Here is a 17330-nt window from a genome sequence, read left to right as displayed (position 1 = left end):
AGATACATACTTCAAAGGTAAATTGGGTACATAATCATGTATAAATTTACAGAAAAAAAAGAAATAACACGGGTTTTGTACAAAATGGATTAAGGAGATAGTTTACTTACAATAAATATTCTTCTAAAGAGTAGTAGGGGTGTTGCAATAGGTGTATGTTAAGAATGGGCTTCATGGAAAGCTATGTATGTTATCTAATGCTTAGGAATGTTTGTTATTACTGGTGTGAATTATATCATTTCAGAACTGTCATACAGTATCATATTTATGGTTGATCATTGTAGTACAGAGTAGTATAGGTGAACATTGTAGTATTGGACATAGTGTGCCATAGTTGGAGCAGATGAGGTTTGTTCTACAGTTTAGTATGCCTTCTGAAGAATTCAGTTACATTTATCAATTCAATCAAACTCATGCCATATTAAATGTAATGCACTACCTATAAATAATATTTTTCTCTTGAAACTGTAGTGTGTGAAACTATAATCACTCAGTGGGGGTGATGAAGCTCCAAGAGGGTCTCATACTGTACTTCCTGAAAGTGGAATAGTACTTAAAGAATTTGTTCTGAAAATTGCAATTTATTTGGAAATTTTTGATATAATTAATTTTATAATAATATATTAATTAATTAATGATATTTTAATAATTTTTTAAGAAATAAAGCTAAGTTTACTTTAAAAAAAAATTATAATCGCTTGGGTCAGGGTTGCCATCAGGGAAGGATGTTGAGGATGAAAATCTCCCGCTAGATCTTGAGTTAACTTTTGAAAGAATTTACTGTGCTTCTTGTTGAATATTATCATCGTTTAATAGTGCAGCAATCATATCTTTAAATCGTTGTTTTGAATAATTTTGTATTAAAATCTCCATTTGATGATAAATGGTCGTATTAGATGCATATTCATTTATCTTCATATAGATTTCTGGCTTTAAGCTACAGTCCTGAAATCTCCCTAGCTCCTCGCTTCACCAGTTTTTGGCAAAGCCATGGACTGAAGTTTTCTACTGTTGGTGCTGTGATCAGAATTTATATCTTTTACGAAAGCATTAAATGAGAAAAGAGGTCATTGAGTTAATAATGGGTAACTTAGGCATTAGTTCATTTAGTTTTAAATACATGTATCATTTCTATACTGAGATAATGTTGTTGTCTTATGCAAGGAAAAACACTTTACAATTGCCCATCTGGAGCAATTGTAGTTGTCCTAGCTCCCAGTCCATGTCCATGGTCAAAACGCAATGTGACTTTCATCTTGCTGAGGATAATGGTGTCCCTTCCCTGATAACAGGAAATCTGAGCTTGAATTGCTGTCAAGTAAAATGATTTCTCCACTATGAATTTTTTAAATTTGTTGCATAGCTTGCTTCAGGGGTTAATTCAGTATCAAATTTGGGGGGGGGATTCATGACCCAAGGGTGGGCAGTATGGTATACCTCCTGAGAGAGAGGCATTTTTACATAGGGAGTGCTACGCTCTACAATACATAAATACTACTCAAACTTCGGTCATGTTTTGGACTTGTAGCATGCATTTACATAAACTTTCTCTTTATTCCTTTACAAGGTTGCAAAAACTATTAAATGAATGAAAATTTTTGATAAAATTTGGAGTGGGAGTGTCTAAGTCTGACCCAAAATCCACCACTGGCTTGCTTTAGTTACCAGAACCGCCCCTCGTGTGAGGGAAAGAATCAAGGTGAAATTAGGGATTTCCCAGGAATAGAACCAGTAACATCCCTGGAGTTAGTTAAAGCATGTGTAGGGTAAGAAATCTTCTGGTCATGTTCTACATTTGATTTACCTATCTGCGGCAGTTAGGAATTGGGTATGATTCCCTAATGACTTTCAGGAAAAACGTTGACCACTGAGATGAAACAAGTTCACTCTTGCTTATTTAGAAACGAATATGGTTTTTATTTGGCTTATTTGGTAACAAATATGCACTTTGTTGCCTGAAATATCACATTCATATCAGCACACTTCATAATACCAGAGTAAAATTTGAGTGAGTGTTATTCTAAGTTATGTCTTCTATAAAATTTGTTTAAACGTACAAATTGTGCCGGGAGCTCACCTGCTCTGGCACTTGTTTGTACAATGACAGCAGGTGCCAAATGCTGAGCTGGGTACTTCTGTTACATAAAGTGTTTGGAAATTGAAAAATATGTGCAAAGAGGACTCTAGATTTGAAGTTGATATCACTTCATATGTGATTTAGTATGCAGCCATGTTCACACGTATTAAGATAAAAACACTGAAGGAATACATTTTCTCAAAAGAATCAAAATAACTTGACTGGGAATCAAACCTGGTTCTCCTTATAACTGATTGATACTATGACACATTGAGCCATCATCAATTAAAGCAAATTTCCTTAGATTTTTCATTATCGGTGCATTTTCATCAATTGAAGTTCTTCTTTTGGTACATATATTTTAAGTTCAAATTACATATTCTTATGTTTTCAATGAATATTTACCAAAATATTATATTCCTTTCCACCATATAGACTCCTCTAAATTTCTGGGGTAGGAGCCATTATGGATGGCTGTAAATGAGTTTCGAACATCTTATTCATCAAAACTCATGATAATTCTGTAGCTATAAATAATTATGTATGTCATTCCCTAAAATCTTGCTGCTAAAGAAAAGGAACATGTATGGTAAGCTCAAGAGAATTTTATGTTTGCTAGTCTATCAATATTTCAGCCAAATTACATGTAGTAATCAGCTATGCAATTCTAATCCTTGTTAGACAAGGTGCTTCATTGCCTACTTTCCACGGCACCTTGGAGGTATGCATTCATCAAAAGATTTTAACCATAGTTTGTGTAGCTGATGAAGAAAAAAACATACCTATAGACAGCCACTTTATGAAGGTTAACCATCTTATCAATTTTTATGAAAAATTCAGGGGGTTTGGTCACCCCCCTCGTAATTCACTACAATCCTAGGTCAGTTGTGATGGTTGTGTAGATAATTACCTATGTGACAGTCGCTGATTATAGTATTTAAGATGCTATAAAGTATTTAGGTATTTAGGCAACAATTTAATCAGTCTGCTGACGTTCCTTATCTCTGCCCAAAATTATTTCCATTTAACTTTTATTTCCATCCTTTCTAGTTATAACATACTCCCTTATTGTTGACTTTAATTTTCTTTCAATCTGAACATAATTCCATTAAAATATATATTAAATTTCATGACAGACTTGTGTAGAAGCTTGCATTTACTGCTGGTATGGAAATATGTATCCTGTTATTTCTGTGAGCAAATTGCAGCAGGGTGGAAGAACTTTGTATGAAATTGATGGCTTCTTTTTGGAAACAGTGAATCCTTGGAAAGGTCGTAAAAGTGCTACAGGCTACATTTATTAATATTGATAATGATCGAGCTTTGCTAAGTGTGCCATAATTAGGTTAGTATCTTATGTGCTAAATGGTGGAAGTACCACCTTTTTATTTCAGTTGGTTCTAGAGTTAATAAAAAATATTTGACTTGGCATGCATCTTCATTGCATGCTTCATATATATGCAGTCTTACCTAGGAATTTTTGTGTGATAAAGTTTTTATGTGACATTAAGATCCTACAAAAATACATCTTGATTCTCCATACATAGGTCAGGTTGAAATAATATATGGAATATGCAATCATCTCATTAGTATTATTTCACAGCAATCATGCCAGGTATGTTGATTCCATTACTTAATAGACAATGATCACTTCTCATGTATCCAAGGGCATACCCACAGGGGCGGATCCAGGATTTTTTTCTGGGAGGGGCACAAGTAAGGCCGTATCCAGGATTTTGTTCTGGGTGGGGCACAAGGATACCTCGCAATACAAAACGAATGCAATGATAATGGGACCGTATTAAAAATCTTGCATATTTTTGAGGGTCTGGGGGGGGCACGTGCCCCCCCCTGGATCCGCCTATGCATACCCAGGATCAAAACTAGAGGGGGCAAGCGGTGTTCGTTTAAGTTGCAACACAGTAAAAGTAATGAAACCAAAATTTCAAGAAAATTTTAACAGCGCTTTATTAATTTTTTAAATTATTTGATCCAAAAGAATTTTTTAATTATAATTACATGTTTTATACTAATATCTCTTTTCTTGGATTTAAAGAAAATCAATAAAAAAATTTCGTTTTGAACTAAAGTTAACTTTGCTTCTTGGGGGGGGGGCGGTCACCTGCCCCGCTGGTTACTCCCATGCATGTATCCTTAATGGCACAATTGATCTGGTTTTCAATGTTTGCAGAATGATAAGTATTGCAGATCTAATGCTATGAGCTGCTGTGGTTGTGTTACTGTATTCTTAATGTCTGGTAAAACAATCGTACCCAAAGATGCATGGACCTCCGTATTGAGTGAATGTACATACACTCCTGAAAATCCGGGCTAAGGATGGGGAGAGATGGCACGAATAATCGGAAGACACGGATAATCCAAGCTCACTCAAATGTCTTGCAACGTTCATAATTTACCTAAAACAAACAATATATTATTATTTATGCAATTATTGTGCTTTTTAGAGTGCTTAGCGGACTCAGTGAGAGCTTTCTTCGCCAGTCCACGATCTTTTGAGCGGCGAAAACATGGCTGTAATCGTATTATTAATGCTCCATCTAAGGTCTGATTTCGAAAACCACACATCCATGGCTGCGTGATCACGGATACGGAAAAGTGGTTTGCACGAATGCTTTAAAACCACTGCTTGACGTCGGAAAATAGACTATCAGGCACCACGACACGGTGTCGCGTCTCGAACAAGTTGCCCGGGTTGCAACCGCCGCGGGACGTGTATCCGTGATCACGTCGCGCGGTCGCGCATTGCGAAGCTTGGAAAACAGAAACACGGTACACCCGTGAATGCAGCTTCCGCGAGATCACTTCCGTTTCATGAAGGGGATTTTAACGGAAATAATAAGCCCGAAGTATCCTAGCATTAATGCAGTAATTCCCACGATTTTGCGTCCGATTTTTAGAATAAAGATGACGGAAAAAATTGAGCAAGTGTGAAAATCATGCACGGATAATCCGTAACCCGGATAAACTGCAGCCGGATAATCGGGAGTCTGCTATATCTCAATCGAAAATGAGATCAGGAGTGAATTAAGAGGTGCTTTTGGATGAAGAATTAACCTGGAGAAAGCAAAATCATACTAGCAGAGTATAGAGGAGTGATGACTATCCCAAGTAATGGAAGGGTAAGGCTATAAACAGATGGTCTTTTAAGCTCTTTTCATGATCATTTTCCTAGTTATCTAGATATCAATTACTATGCTTTTCCATATTTTCCGGGACAAGTTCACTGATAATTTATTTGTAAAATTTCATTCATCAGCTTGTGGTTCTTTCAACCAGTTCACAGCTAAGATCTATCAACTTGTGGACTGAACATCTTCAACCATGAGAAGTGGAGACTATACTGATGGATTGGCTTGACCCCAACGTATGTTTCACTCTCTTACATTTCAGTTTCATTAGTCATTTCACCAATTTTGCTCCATCGTGAATTGGGGATTAATTTTTTTCCTATATTACTCCTCAGATACAATCAAATATGCAAATGTCTGTCTATTAGTTTCATTAAATATGCTCTATCAATTTGGGAGCATTACGTGGAAACTATCCTATCTCTATAAACTATCTCAAACATTCATTTCATCCTTGTTTTCTGCTATTATTATATTAAGAGTTTTAATCAGTAATGTCAGAAGCGTGGGATAATGTTCACCCTCGGGGAAGCTCTAGCGTAGGTAGTTATCAGTGGACTTTTTATAACTCTTGATCAAACTAAAGAAAATATAAGTTCTGGGATTGACGTATTATTCAAATTTGTGCACAATTACATAATTGCTTCTCTGTTCTTGGCCACAGTTTTATTACGCCACTCCACTTCTGCATGGAACTGGGAATTCAGGCTTGATTCAATGAGCATACAGTAAAAATGAGGCAGTTGTGCAAAAGAATGAATGCACGTATTCCATGCTTGACTTAGGCATTAGAAAGATTATTAAGTGTGAAGTAAGATTATTAAATGATCTTCGCTTCACATGCTTACATCAGTAGAGAAGAGGAGTCTCAGCCAACAAAGCAATTTTTTGAGTGAAAACCTTCCAGCAAGCCAAGGAGTTTTTCCATTATGAGTGATGCAGAAATTAAGTATGAATCAGATTCTTTGTAACTGCATACTGGTCTTGGAATTTCTAATTGTGGTGTGCCGCCATCAACAATCTTCTTCTGATGTTAAGCTTCATTGGAAAAATTTATGGAATGGGTATTACTTCAAACAATATTTTAATGCAATTGGTTTCGTAGTCTAGCTTTTTTTATGGAATGAGAAAGGGCATTTGGTGGTGCTAGCATAGTAGTCCACTGCTCCTCACATCCTAGAAGTGACTGTTTCCATTGAGACCAAGAGATGTAGAGACCATAACACGTTGCATACCAGGGTATTTAAATTCCTAGGAACGCCGATTTGGATATATGTGCCTATTAGGGCGTAATGCCTTTGGTTTAAACATGGTTAAAAAGCTAATGCTTAGAATATAACTTTACCCAATCAAATGTTATGATACATTAATTCATTATGAATAACGAACAACAACTTAAAACGTACTAACGAATACCTATTGTACGCTTTAAAATTGTTTAGGTTGACACGCCTAAATGACGAGAATTCTCGCCATCCGTACGCAACGTGTTAAGGGATCCCAGATCACTGAACTTACCCACAACCAAAGGTTTCCAACACAGAAAGGCCCGACACACTGCTTTGAGGAAAAATTCCCTTGGACTGGGAATGTAACAGGAATCAAAGAACCTAGTTAGCGTACTGGTCTGCACAGTGGCTCAGAAAGCCAGAGGTCCATGGTTCGATTCACGGTCCAGGAGAATTTTTTATAATGAGCCAATGTCCTCTGTTCCATTTACCAATGAAATAAGAGGACTCAAACAATGCGAGATTGTCCCAGGTTTTGCTTCTTCCATCTTTCTAATATGAGCTTTGTCTTCTTTTTAATGGTTGATTATATCCTTCATTAATCTAGTGCATCTGATATTTTAACCTTACATTGAATGACAAGCTATTGAAGAATTTCATTCTTTTTAAATTAGCCTTCTTCTGATAATTCAGAAAGACTTCAGATTTCGGGAAAATCCAATTTAATATCATCATCAAAAGATAATGTCACTAACATGCAGTTTAACAAGAAATTATATGACACCTTGGGAGATTATTGATGTTCAAAGTGTTTCTTGATACATCTATGGCCCTTATTAGACGAGGTAACCAGGCGACGTCGCCAGCAACAGTAGCTGGCGATGCGCTGGCTACCAAACCTAGTAGCCAGAATTTTTCAGAAACAGCTACAACACCAACAAAAACAGCTATACAGCTCAGGCACATATTCTGTGATTACTTCGTCAGTGAAGCAGGAGCTGTATCATGGCAAATGGAGAAAATTTAAACAAAGGCACTAGTGCGTAACAGTTGGTAAACAATAACAGTACGTGGATGTTGAGAAAAGATTTGAATTTCTTGATTTTATAATTTTTTTCATTTGAATATACATGTAGTACTTCTAAAAATTTCAGTTATTGAACCTTATAACTGAGTGTTTGCAATGATATTTTGTCACATGAACATTTGGGGAAATTTTTAAAGTTGTCATGATTAGTATCACCGGAGAAATATTTTACTTAGTATGATATCAAGCATAAAAAATTAAAATTAATTCATTTCAAAGTTGTACGTTTATAACTGTAAATTATTTAGGCAATAACCAAACCAATTTTTTCCTTACTTTTCAATTGTTGTTTTGTTAAATAAGTGTATTACCCAGAAAATACTACTTTCAAAAATATTTATCCACATTTTCAGCTGTTGTACAAATTTTAATGTGTGCCTACAACATGGAAATATATTTTTTCCATCAATATACTGTGGTGCTCCTTATTTATACTGTTTAGGAACTGTGTCTTAAATTCACCCTACTTGAAACTGAGCTATTTAATATTACCTAAAATGCCATATTTTCATTTACAATCAAATTGCTTTCAGTAGACATAAACAATGATCGGCTATTGTTATAAGTTAGGCCTACAAGTGGTAACCTCACAATACTTACTGAGGGTATTCTTTTTGGTCAGCTCCCGTTCTTCAAAGTCATATATGACGGTTCACAAAATGTCATTCCATTCACTCAATTTAACGTGCTTGTTACGGTACTCCTCTTCAGCACAGTTCAATACAAGGGGGTTTTTCGATTTCACTAATAAATTCTTCAGTGTTTAATTTTGTGTTGGCCAACTTCTGGCACTTTTTCATGAGCTCTTCATGCTTTTTCTTTTGATCGTCTTTCTGTGGCTCTTCTTTTTTTTTTCTTCTCCCCGCGTATCCCTTCGACTGAATCAGAAGATGTAGACATTTCCTCAACTGGCGTGGACATACTAAACAGCTCACCCACACGCACAGAATACAACACAACAGTGAGCAGTACCAAGTGAGGTGTACCGACTGAGTGGCCTGGCGACCAGGTGTAATAAGCTCCGTATGCTACAACGCAGCATTGCCAGTATGGGTAGCCAGTGGCGACAAGGCTCGGTAGCTAGTCAGTCACCAAAGTGTGGCTATGTCGCTGGCTACCCTCGTGTAATTATGTCCATAAGAATCAATGACCCATGGCAATCTGAGAAGCCAGTTTTGTCACTGGCGACGTCGCCTGGCTACCTCGTCTAATGAGGGCCTATGGTTCAATGATAGCATGTGAATGTTTACATTTCTAATCCTTAAAGATTCTGGAAATAAACTATTAACTTGGTGCAACTCCATAACAAAGGCAGGCAAAGCCTAACTCCTCACCTGCAAACATGATATCACGAGTCTGAATAATTTTTTGCACCACCGTGACCAAAAAATATCCGAAGCCTTAAATGTCACCAAATATTAATTTTTATGGATGAAAGTGATTGAACTGTTGGTGATTTAGAATTTGATAAACTACTTTGCAATAAATTCAATTGCTATTAACTGTTTATTCAAGTATTCTTCAAATGAGACAAACACACTCATACAAGTATTACTTTCACAACAACCCACAACACTTCAATACATTCATTACATAAATAGACCTAATTTGCTTGTACATAATTATCAATATTTTACACAAGTCCTGCAATAAACACTTACAAAAGTACATTATTAGCTAACAAGACTGATTGTTTTGCATGGCATCAAGCGAATATTCCAAACCTCTTCCTTTATATCTGAGGACTACCTGAACATATGTGCAGTACTATTAGCAAATGTAATTTCATCATGCGGAATAAAAAAATCACATCATTCCTTCCTTCAACTTCGACGAATATGCTCAACTAATGAATACCTACACATTTAGTGATCCTTCCCTTACTTTTACTCGGCTCTCTGAATACATAATAATAAATGCAATTCCAAGTTGTACACAGAGCAGCAAAAATTCTATAAATTACTTGAGATTTGCTTCACTTTAATAAATACTTTAAAATTGTCTCTTTCAAAAATCTAATATGAACTTTCGGCTACATTAAATAGGTCATGCTGTTTATTAAGTAGCGATAAAATGCATTTCCAAATACTCTAAAAATAATGTTTGCACTCTTTAAAGAAATATGTGCTCATTATTTGTAATTGGTATAAACATATGTTCAGTCTTTTTGGAGGTACACATTTGAAGCTCAAAATTTTATCTATGTGTAAAAATGTTCTATAGAAAGATTATGGCATAGTATTGTATGTGCTAATTTCTTTGAGTGATGAAACTATTAAGCATTTATTTATAATGTTAATAAGGCTGCAGCCCAGCTAATCCAAGGCCATAAGAGCTGCCTACAACTTCAATTTCAAGTTTTCATTCGTGTATTTGATTCAAAATGCTTTTCAAGTTTAAAGTTAGAGGCAGTATCATTTGAGCAGCTCCCAAAGAGAGAATGATTTTTGAGCTAAGCAAGGCAATTAGGATAGAGACAAAGGCCATTGTTTACACATGTACAGTCTCTAATTAATTTTTTTTGCATCATTAAATGCAAATTCCAAGGAAGTATATTGCTTCAGTATGTCACAGCACTCCTTAATTCCACAAAATACTATTCAGTACGATGCTTTCAAAAAACTTCATGGTTACAATGGAAGGATATTTGATATAGCAACCATGTTTAAATACCTGCCACTATTACCTTTAACAAATGTTACCTTTAATATACATACATCAGATTATGCGGTATTTCATGTGCTCAACAGCAGTTTAAAAAAATCAAACATGAACATTTTCATAAAATGAACAAAAAATTCACTTTTTCTGGAAAGTGATTACGGCTATAAATAGAAAAAAATCACAATTCCTCTGCTCTTCTTCACGGTTAAGCACATTTCACCGATGAAACTATATCACTTAACCAAAACAAAATGCATGGTATTGCTTGAGGCAACATCAAACCATGAGAGTTCTGAAGAGGACTTGGTGGTGAACTAATAATCCAACAAAATAGTCAAAAAGTCTTGCTACTTCCTCTTTCTCTCACAAACTAAACTCACATGTTTCCTTTGATTTCACTTAGCACGCCTGAAAAGAATAAAATAGAACATATAGAATTAAGTGTAAATGTATTGCTCTGGGACAGAATGCCCTTTAGAACATCATCCATAACATAAAAATAGCTTTGAGTCTTAATCAGTTCCCAGCCAGCAAAAAATAAGATGCTTAACCTATATACCTTTCATATGGGTATCTTATGAAAAAAATGGGTAAGCAGCCATTTACAAAGTAAGTTAATCATGTAACACCAGGATAGGAATGTCATAAAATATCCTCATTTTAACACAAGCAGCTGATATTGTATGTTTGGCAAAGATGGTAGAAGCCTCAAAAATAGGTAGACAGCTGATAAAGAGTTTTCTTGTAAACTAAAAAAATGTGAAAAATGAAAGTGAATTACTGGTGAGGATACAAAGTATGGTATGCAAAATTTTCTATTTTTCTGATCACACTATCCATTACACCATTGTGCAGACAAGCCAAGGAGGAGTAGGTAACCATTTTGGTTGTATTCATAAAACCAAAACTTAAATATTGTGTGTATGAAATAAATTTACTTCACACGAGGTCCACAAGACCTGACATTTATTTATTTTATTTTTTGCCAAAGTAACTTCCAGCTTGCTTCAATTATTTAAAATGTGCTAGGTGGGAATGAAATTAAAAAAAATCATTAAGGAATATAATTGCAATTCATAAATCCATATTCCTATTAAGCAAATTTGATGGAAATTATCACTAAGTGCCTATGTTATAAATCTTAATTATAGTACTTAATATAAAAATAAAATAGCATGTATAAGGAATTTTGAATTGAATTCTTTGATAAGAAACGATTAATTTTAACAATCAATCATCATAACATCAAATACAAGTTCCGCCAAGCGGTTTATGATTGCTGTCAACGGGAATGTTTCTGCCAGTTGCTGGTTACCTTCCCTGTGCCTTCTTCCTGATGTTTACTTAGAGATTGGAGGCCATCTTGTAGGCAATTGAGTTGTTGAGCCTGCTTTTTTGATTGTTGATCACCCAAGGAGAAGCGAAATATGGATCAGGGTTATAACAGTTTTATTATTTGCAATAACCCTTGCTGTGAATAATTTGTCACATGAAAAGTTGGATAGAAGGTTCATGATTTGGCCAATCTATCAAAATCAGGAGGCCCTCAGCAAACTCAACAATTTCTTGTACTTCATTTTTCAACAGAGGTGACATATGAAATCTGACATCCCTATTGCGCACTGTGCGTGTGCTAGTATGAAACCAACAACCATTAAATTTAGCTGAACTTTGAAGTTGATGGATTAAGCTGGCAGGTAACCATTTAACGGTATTAAACCCACCCATAGGAACCCATGTATTCAACTCAAGATTGAAGTTCAAGTTCAATTAGCCACCAAATGTAAACTGGTCATTAGGCTTCTCAAGGCAGATAGTAGACGGCTGAAAAGACAGCTCCTGTCATCCTGTATCCTAAGTCTGCATTTCTGATGACGGGGGCAGTATCAGGACTCAAAAATTCAAACAAGGAACCATCTAACCCAGCTTAAAGCCCAGGTAGCATTAATCGAACAGATTCACAAAGCAAGCACCAGATCTTCAATGAATATGAGTGTTATGTTAACAAAAAAACACACCAATAATCAATGGTTAGGCCTAATACTATTCATTTAACATTAGTATTCTGCTTTCTATGTCATCCCAGCTAATATCCCTTGATCAAATTTATAATTTGAAAACCAACCTAATCCCCCTCACCAATTTACTCTGACTGCCACCATTCAGGGATACGTAAAACATATCCAGGAGGTTTTCACAAGACGTTCAAAAGAAATTAGGATAAATATTTAGCTTTGCATCTATTATATGGCTATCATCATTTCATGGTCCCTTCTATCAAGATAATGACAACTATTGATGAAATCTTCTCGGGAAATCAGCCGGGTGATGACCCGAGAAGATTTCATCAACAGCATTCGCCGGGAAAGAACCAAATCCTTCTTCATAATGACAACTAATTAAAACTTATCATGGGCATATATTTTATATGAAAATTATTTTTCTAAGTGACTAATTTAAACACTAATATGTATTTAAAACTTTATTCTTTTCACTTAGGTATTTTATGTGGTATAAAATCCAAAGATGTGGTTTTTTTTATTCCAATCAATAGCTTCAATATGGTGTGCTTTGTGTAGAAGTATCACACTGTTTATTTCTTTTTCAGATTTTTTTCATACCTGAACATGTTGAACACCATGATTTGCAGCAGCAACAGCTATAGGAATTGCAGTAGCTGAGGGAGAAATGGTTCTCATGCCACCCATTGGAGTACAGTATGCTGTTTCATAACCTCCTTTAGACTGCATTTGTGTTTGAATGGCCCGTAAGTGTGAGGCTCCCAGCTGTACATCACCAGATCCTTAAAACAAAAGTACAATGGAAAGATTTTATTAGCTGACGATGAAACTTGAGTATCACTCTCTTAGACCAACCAAGAAGAATTAAACTATCTGATTCGCCAGCAAAACATTTTAACATTTAATTGGAAGACACAGATTTCACCAATAAAAATAATATTTCCTCCACTTTAATTTTTTCAACAAGTAAAAAAAAAAGAAACTGATACAAGTATCTACTGATGAATTAACAACACAAAAAGCTATTGATTTCTTTCTAACTAAAATATTCAGGATTTACAATTCAATATCATGCATATATCTTAACTTATATTTTATGTTTATGCTTGTGGCATTTTATAAATGGATACAGATTCAGACCGTCATTTAGGTCCTCCAATATTGTCACAGAGGCCTACATAACGTTTTCCTCATATAAATGCATTTATAATTATGTATAGTAAAATTCTTAAACTTATAATCAAAAGCAAAGAGAAAGCTACAGAGCTTATGAGTGTTTAGATATACCCACCTATATGCCCAGTATGCTGGAAATTTGTAGGAGAACCGATCATAGACCTGTCCAATCTGGATACACCATTGCCAACCATTCTCCCATGCCGTCCTCTGGCACCACCAGTATTTCCATTACTTCTCCAGTGATGCTATATTTTAATAAGAAAACAACTATGTATCTCATAGCAGTGATTTTAACACACACATTCTTGTTTGCTGTGGATCTTAATTGGGGAGGCAGAGTATGCATTTTACGGAATTGTTCCTAAGGGAAGGTGATGGGCCACTTACAAGTAATCATTTTCAAAAAAATGTTAAAGTTAGGATTTTGGGAGAAAATTAGAACAACTTATCTGACTAAGTTGTAAAATACACTTTTATGTTTAGTTTAAATAGGCAAATTTTTATGTTGGAGCTGGGTTTTGGGAGACTAAAACCAATATAATATATATTCATCAATTGCATGAAGAATTGGCAGCGTACTTCAGCACCATCACAGAAAATAAGAAAAACAAACACACTGAACTCAAATATATCTGATTCATCCCCTCAGGGAGTTGCATTTATGTTGCAACTAAAATTCTATACTTAGGTTGGCTGATCTCTATTTTTGTGACAATTTGAACTCCTTAATATGAGGAATAAATTTACTTTTATTAAGAGCTTTCACAATATGTGATACTGACTTGATTGACCCACAATTTGACAATGAATAGATGATGTACCACAATTGAAGGAACTTCTTCATCTATTGAAGTAACTTAAAATAAAGCTAACATATTGAGACAACACTAGACAATGACCATCTGCACCTACTTTCCCTACATGACATTTATTGAAATACAAAATAATTTGAAGAAAAATTAAATGCCCCTAGTGTTGAAATGAATTTGTCATGTAAATCATGGTTTTATGCAGTATAATGTATACCAGGGGCGCAGCTAGGAATTAAGGCTAGGGGGGGTTTCAGGTGCAACTAATACTGGGGGGTTTGGGGGTATTGCATACCCGCCAGGGCAAGTGGTAGGTGCGGAGGCCTTCCGAAATAGTTCAAAATGGTGATTTTTACGGTCTTCTGAGGGATATTTCATTAATCCTCACACTATTGTATAAGCAATATTAATCCAATTAAGTAAAATAAATTTAACTTAAAAAATTCTGTGAGCTCTGGGGGGGGTTTTATCCCCCAAAATCCCCCATCGCTGCGCCACTGATGTATACTATGTTTGATATGTATGCCATATTTATGAGAATTTCCTTGATATATCTGAACACACTGGACATAATTAAATTTATCTATCCTAATAAAAAATTTGACAACAGTACCCAATTAAAAGCATATTTTAAACTCATCAGATCAGATCTGGTACAGGCAAGGAGCTGAAGTAGCTGATCTGTAATTGGTGAGCACAAGAAACCTGGTACACATTATTCCAGGTTTACTTAATTTTCACAAGCTCCATATAAATTCTCTACGGGATAACTGTCGTTTTCATGGAAACCAATGTCCGTGGAATCTCATTTCAGATCTGAAATTCATTTTTGATAGTGTAGATAATGCAAATATTACAGGGCAAAAAGTTCATTTCATAAAATACTAACTGTTACCTAAATAAAAGGGCCACTAAAAGCCATCAGGGAGTAGATTGAAAATAGGTATGATCACTGATATAAAACAAAAATATCCAACAAAGTAATTTCTACAAGTAATTTGATTACTTTTACTTATCAGCTATTGGCAAACAAAATGCAATTTTCTATGTTTTATAATTTTTTAACAAAGCGACTGGCTTTGAATATACAGTACCGTCCTTTGTCAGATATGCAGAAGATACCATTGCAAACCTTGCCCAGCGTCATTTTATAATTTTCATCACGTTGACCCAACAATAAGTATCTAATATATCATTTTACTCAATCACTGGTTATCAGTGAAATACATTAACTAGATTGAATAAGTGCAACATGCCTGCTGTGAGGCTGACTGGTCGACACAGCAAGAAAACCACTGCAACCACATCTCTCCGACGGCACCCAGACCAGCTGTGGCTCCACTCCTGCCACCTCCGTAAGTGGCCATTCGGGAGGGGCTCCTGCTTCCAGCCACCCTCCTCCCTTCAAATCTGCCACCCAGTCCTCTTGTTAGACCGAATCTTCTTTCGAGGGGTATCTTTGAGAAAGGAAAAAAATGACGGCATGAAGTAATTAGAACAAATAGCTGCAAACTGCCTCTTATAGAAATAGAAATTTTATTCACCTGCTTGGTCTTACATGATGTAGACATAGGCTTTGTCATATTATATCTACTCCTTAAAATACAGAGATTCAACGTTCACATTCCGCAGGATTTGAAATTTTCACGTTGGCAAATACAAACATGCAAAATTGAAACATAAGATACAATAGTATACAATTTATAAATAGGTTTTATGAATGATAATATTTGCAAGTTTTTAATAATTTACAATTTTCCAACATTTCACAAATTACAATTCCTTTTGGGTTTTTAGAAAAAAAGAGAATTCATCAACATTATAAAAAACTTCACTGAGTAATAAGGTTTTTACTTTCCTTTTAAATTGCCCAAGGGATGTGATATTCCTGATACTCTGGGGTAGAATGTTGTACAATTTTTTTCCATTATGGTACGGACCATCACTGCATAGTTTTGTATTTCTAGTTAAGACATGTAGTTTATCACTAGATCTAGTTTTATAGCTATGGTACTCGTTGTTTTTAACAAAAAATTTATGTTTCTTTTTATAAATACCAGTATGTTAAGGATGTATAAACAGGATAAAGTCAATATTTTTTGATTTTTAAAGTGAATTCTGCATGATTCTCTGTAAGGTAATCATAACATGGTTCGCAAAAATTTTTTCTGAATCGTAAAGATCTCAGAGCTGTGGTTACTATTCCCCAAGAAATAAGAGACTGGAAATTAGCAAAATACAAGCATTTTAGAATATTTAGAGAGGTACTGGCCCTCAGGTATCTAATTTGGAATACAACACGGGATAACTTTGATTTTAGCCCTTCAATATGTGGACTCCATTTCATGGATTTGTCAACAACTACACCAAGAAAACTTACATTATTTACAAAAGAAAGATCTGAGTTCATTATTTTTACATTTGGTTGAAAATGACAATTAAAATTAATACAAACTGACTTCTTTAGGTTAACAGAGAACATATTCTCTTGAAGCCATTCTTGAAGACTATCAGTTGTTCTAGTTATTTTTTCTTGTAAAGAAAGGTAGTTTTGGGCCTGTATTAATAAACTGGTGTCATAAGCATACAAAATAGTTTTTACATCAGGAAGATTATCTGGCAAGTCATTTACATACAGATTAAATAGTAAAGGCCTTACTAATCAATAAAGCTCTTACTAAAATTTTAGAGGCAAAGATGAATTTATGAGATAAAACTCCTATCCGAAATACGATCTACACGTAAAAGTGATATCCACCACATTTTTGTGGCAAACAATGGAAATATTGAAAATAAACCCAAAATGACTTCAATTTGTAATACTTATAGCTACAGCAAGAGCTAGGCCTAACTCATTTCTTTTTTTATACTAATGGGGTTGTAGTTGAATCCTTATTACACTTGCAGCAAAATATCCTCAGTTTTTGCAAAGTCTATGACTTTGGAAATGGGTATGAAAATTGAAACTTGGGCTGGTATCATTTAAGTTTTGTGAGCATGTAATCTGTTAGTTTATTTTTAGATTAATCTCAGTCCCAAAATGTAATGAAGGCTATCATAATAGTAAGACTCTGATGCTTAATCATGGTTAATTCCACGTTTTCCATACAAATTT

The 17330-nt window shown here is 35.0% G+C and overlaps 1 protein-coding gene across 1 annotated transcript in view; it reads right to left on the bottom strand.

The window, feature by feature from the left end:
- Nucleotides 1-9029: 9029 nt before the first annotated feature.
- The window catches only part of LOC124163263 (CDC42 small effector protein homolog), a 119818-nt gene continuing 111517 nt past the window's right edge, over nt 9030-17330 (bottom strand). Inside the window, exons 3-6 of the mRNA XM_046540046.1 lie at nt 15472-15672; nt 13519-13651; nt 12828-13009; nt 9030-10614 (exon numbers count right to left, since the gene is read on the bottom strand). Coding sequence (XP_046396002.1) covers nt 10606-10614; nt 12828-13009; nt 13519-13651; nt 15472-15582 — 435 coding nt within the window. The 5' untranslated portion in view covers nt 15583-15672 and the 3' untranslated portion in view covers nt 9030-10605. The remainder of the gene's footprint in view (nt 10615-12827; nt 13010-13518; nt 13652-15471; nt 15673-17330) is intronic.

The sequence above is a fragment of the Ischnura elegans genome, chromosome 8 (genome assembly GCF_921293095.1).
Source record: "Ischnura elegans chromosome 8, ioIscEleg1.1, whole genome shotgun sequence".
Taxonomy (NCBI): domain Eukaryota; kingdom Metazoa; phylum Arthropoda; class Insecta; order Odonata; family Coenagrionidae; genus Ischnura; species Ischnura elegans.
Note: the sequence above shows the minus strand (reverse complement) of the source record. Positions and strands in the feature narration are given on the sequence as shown.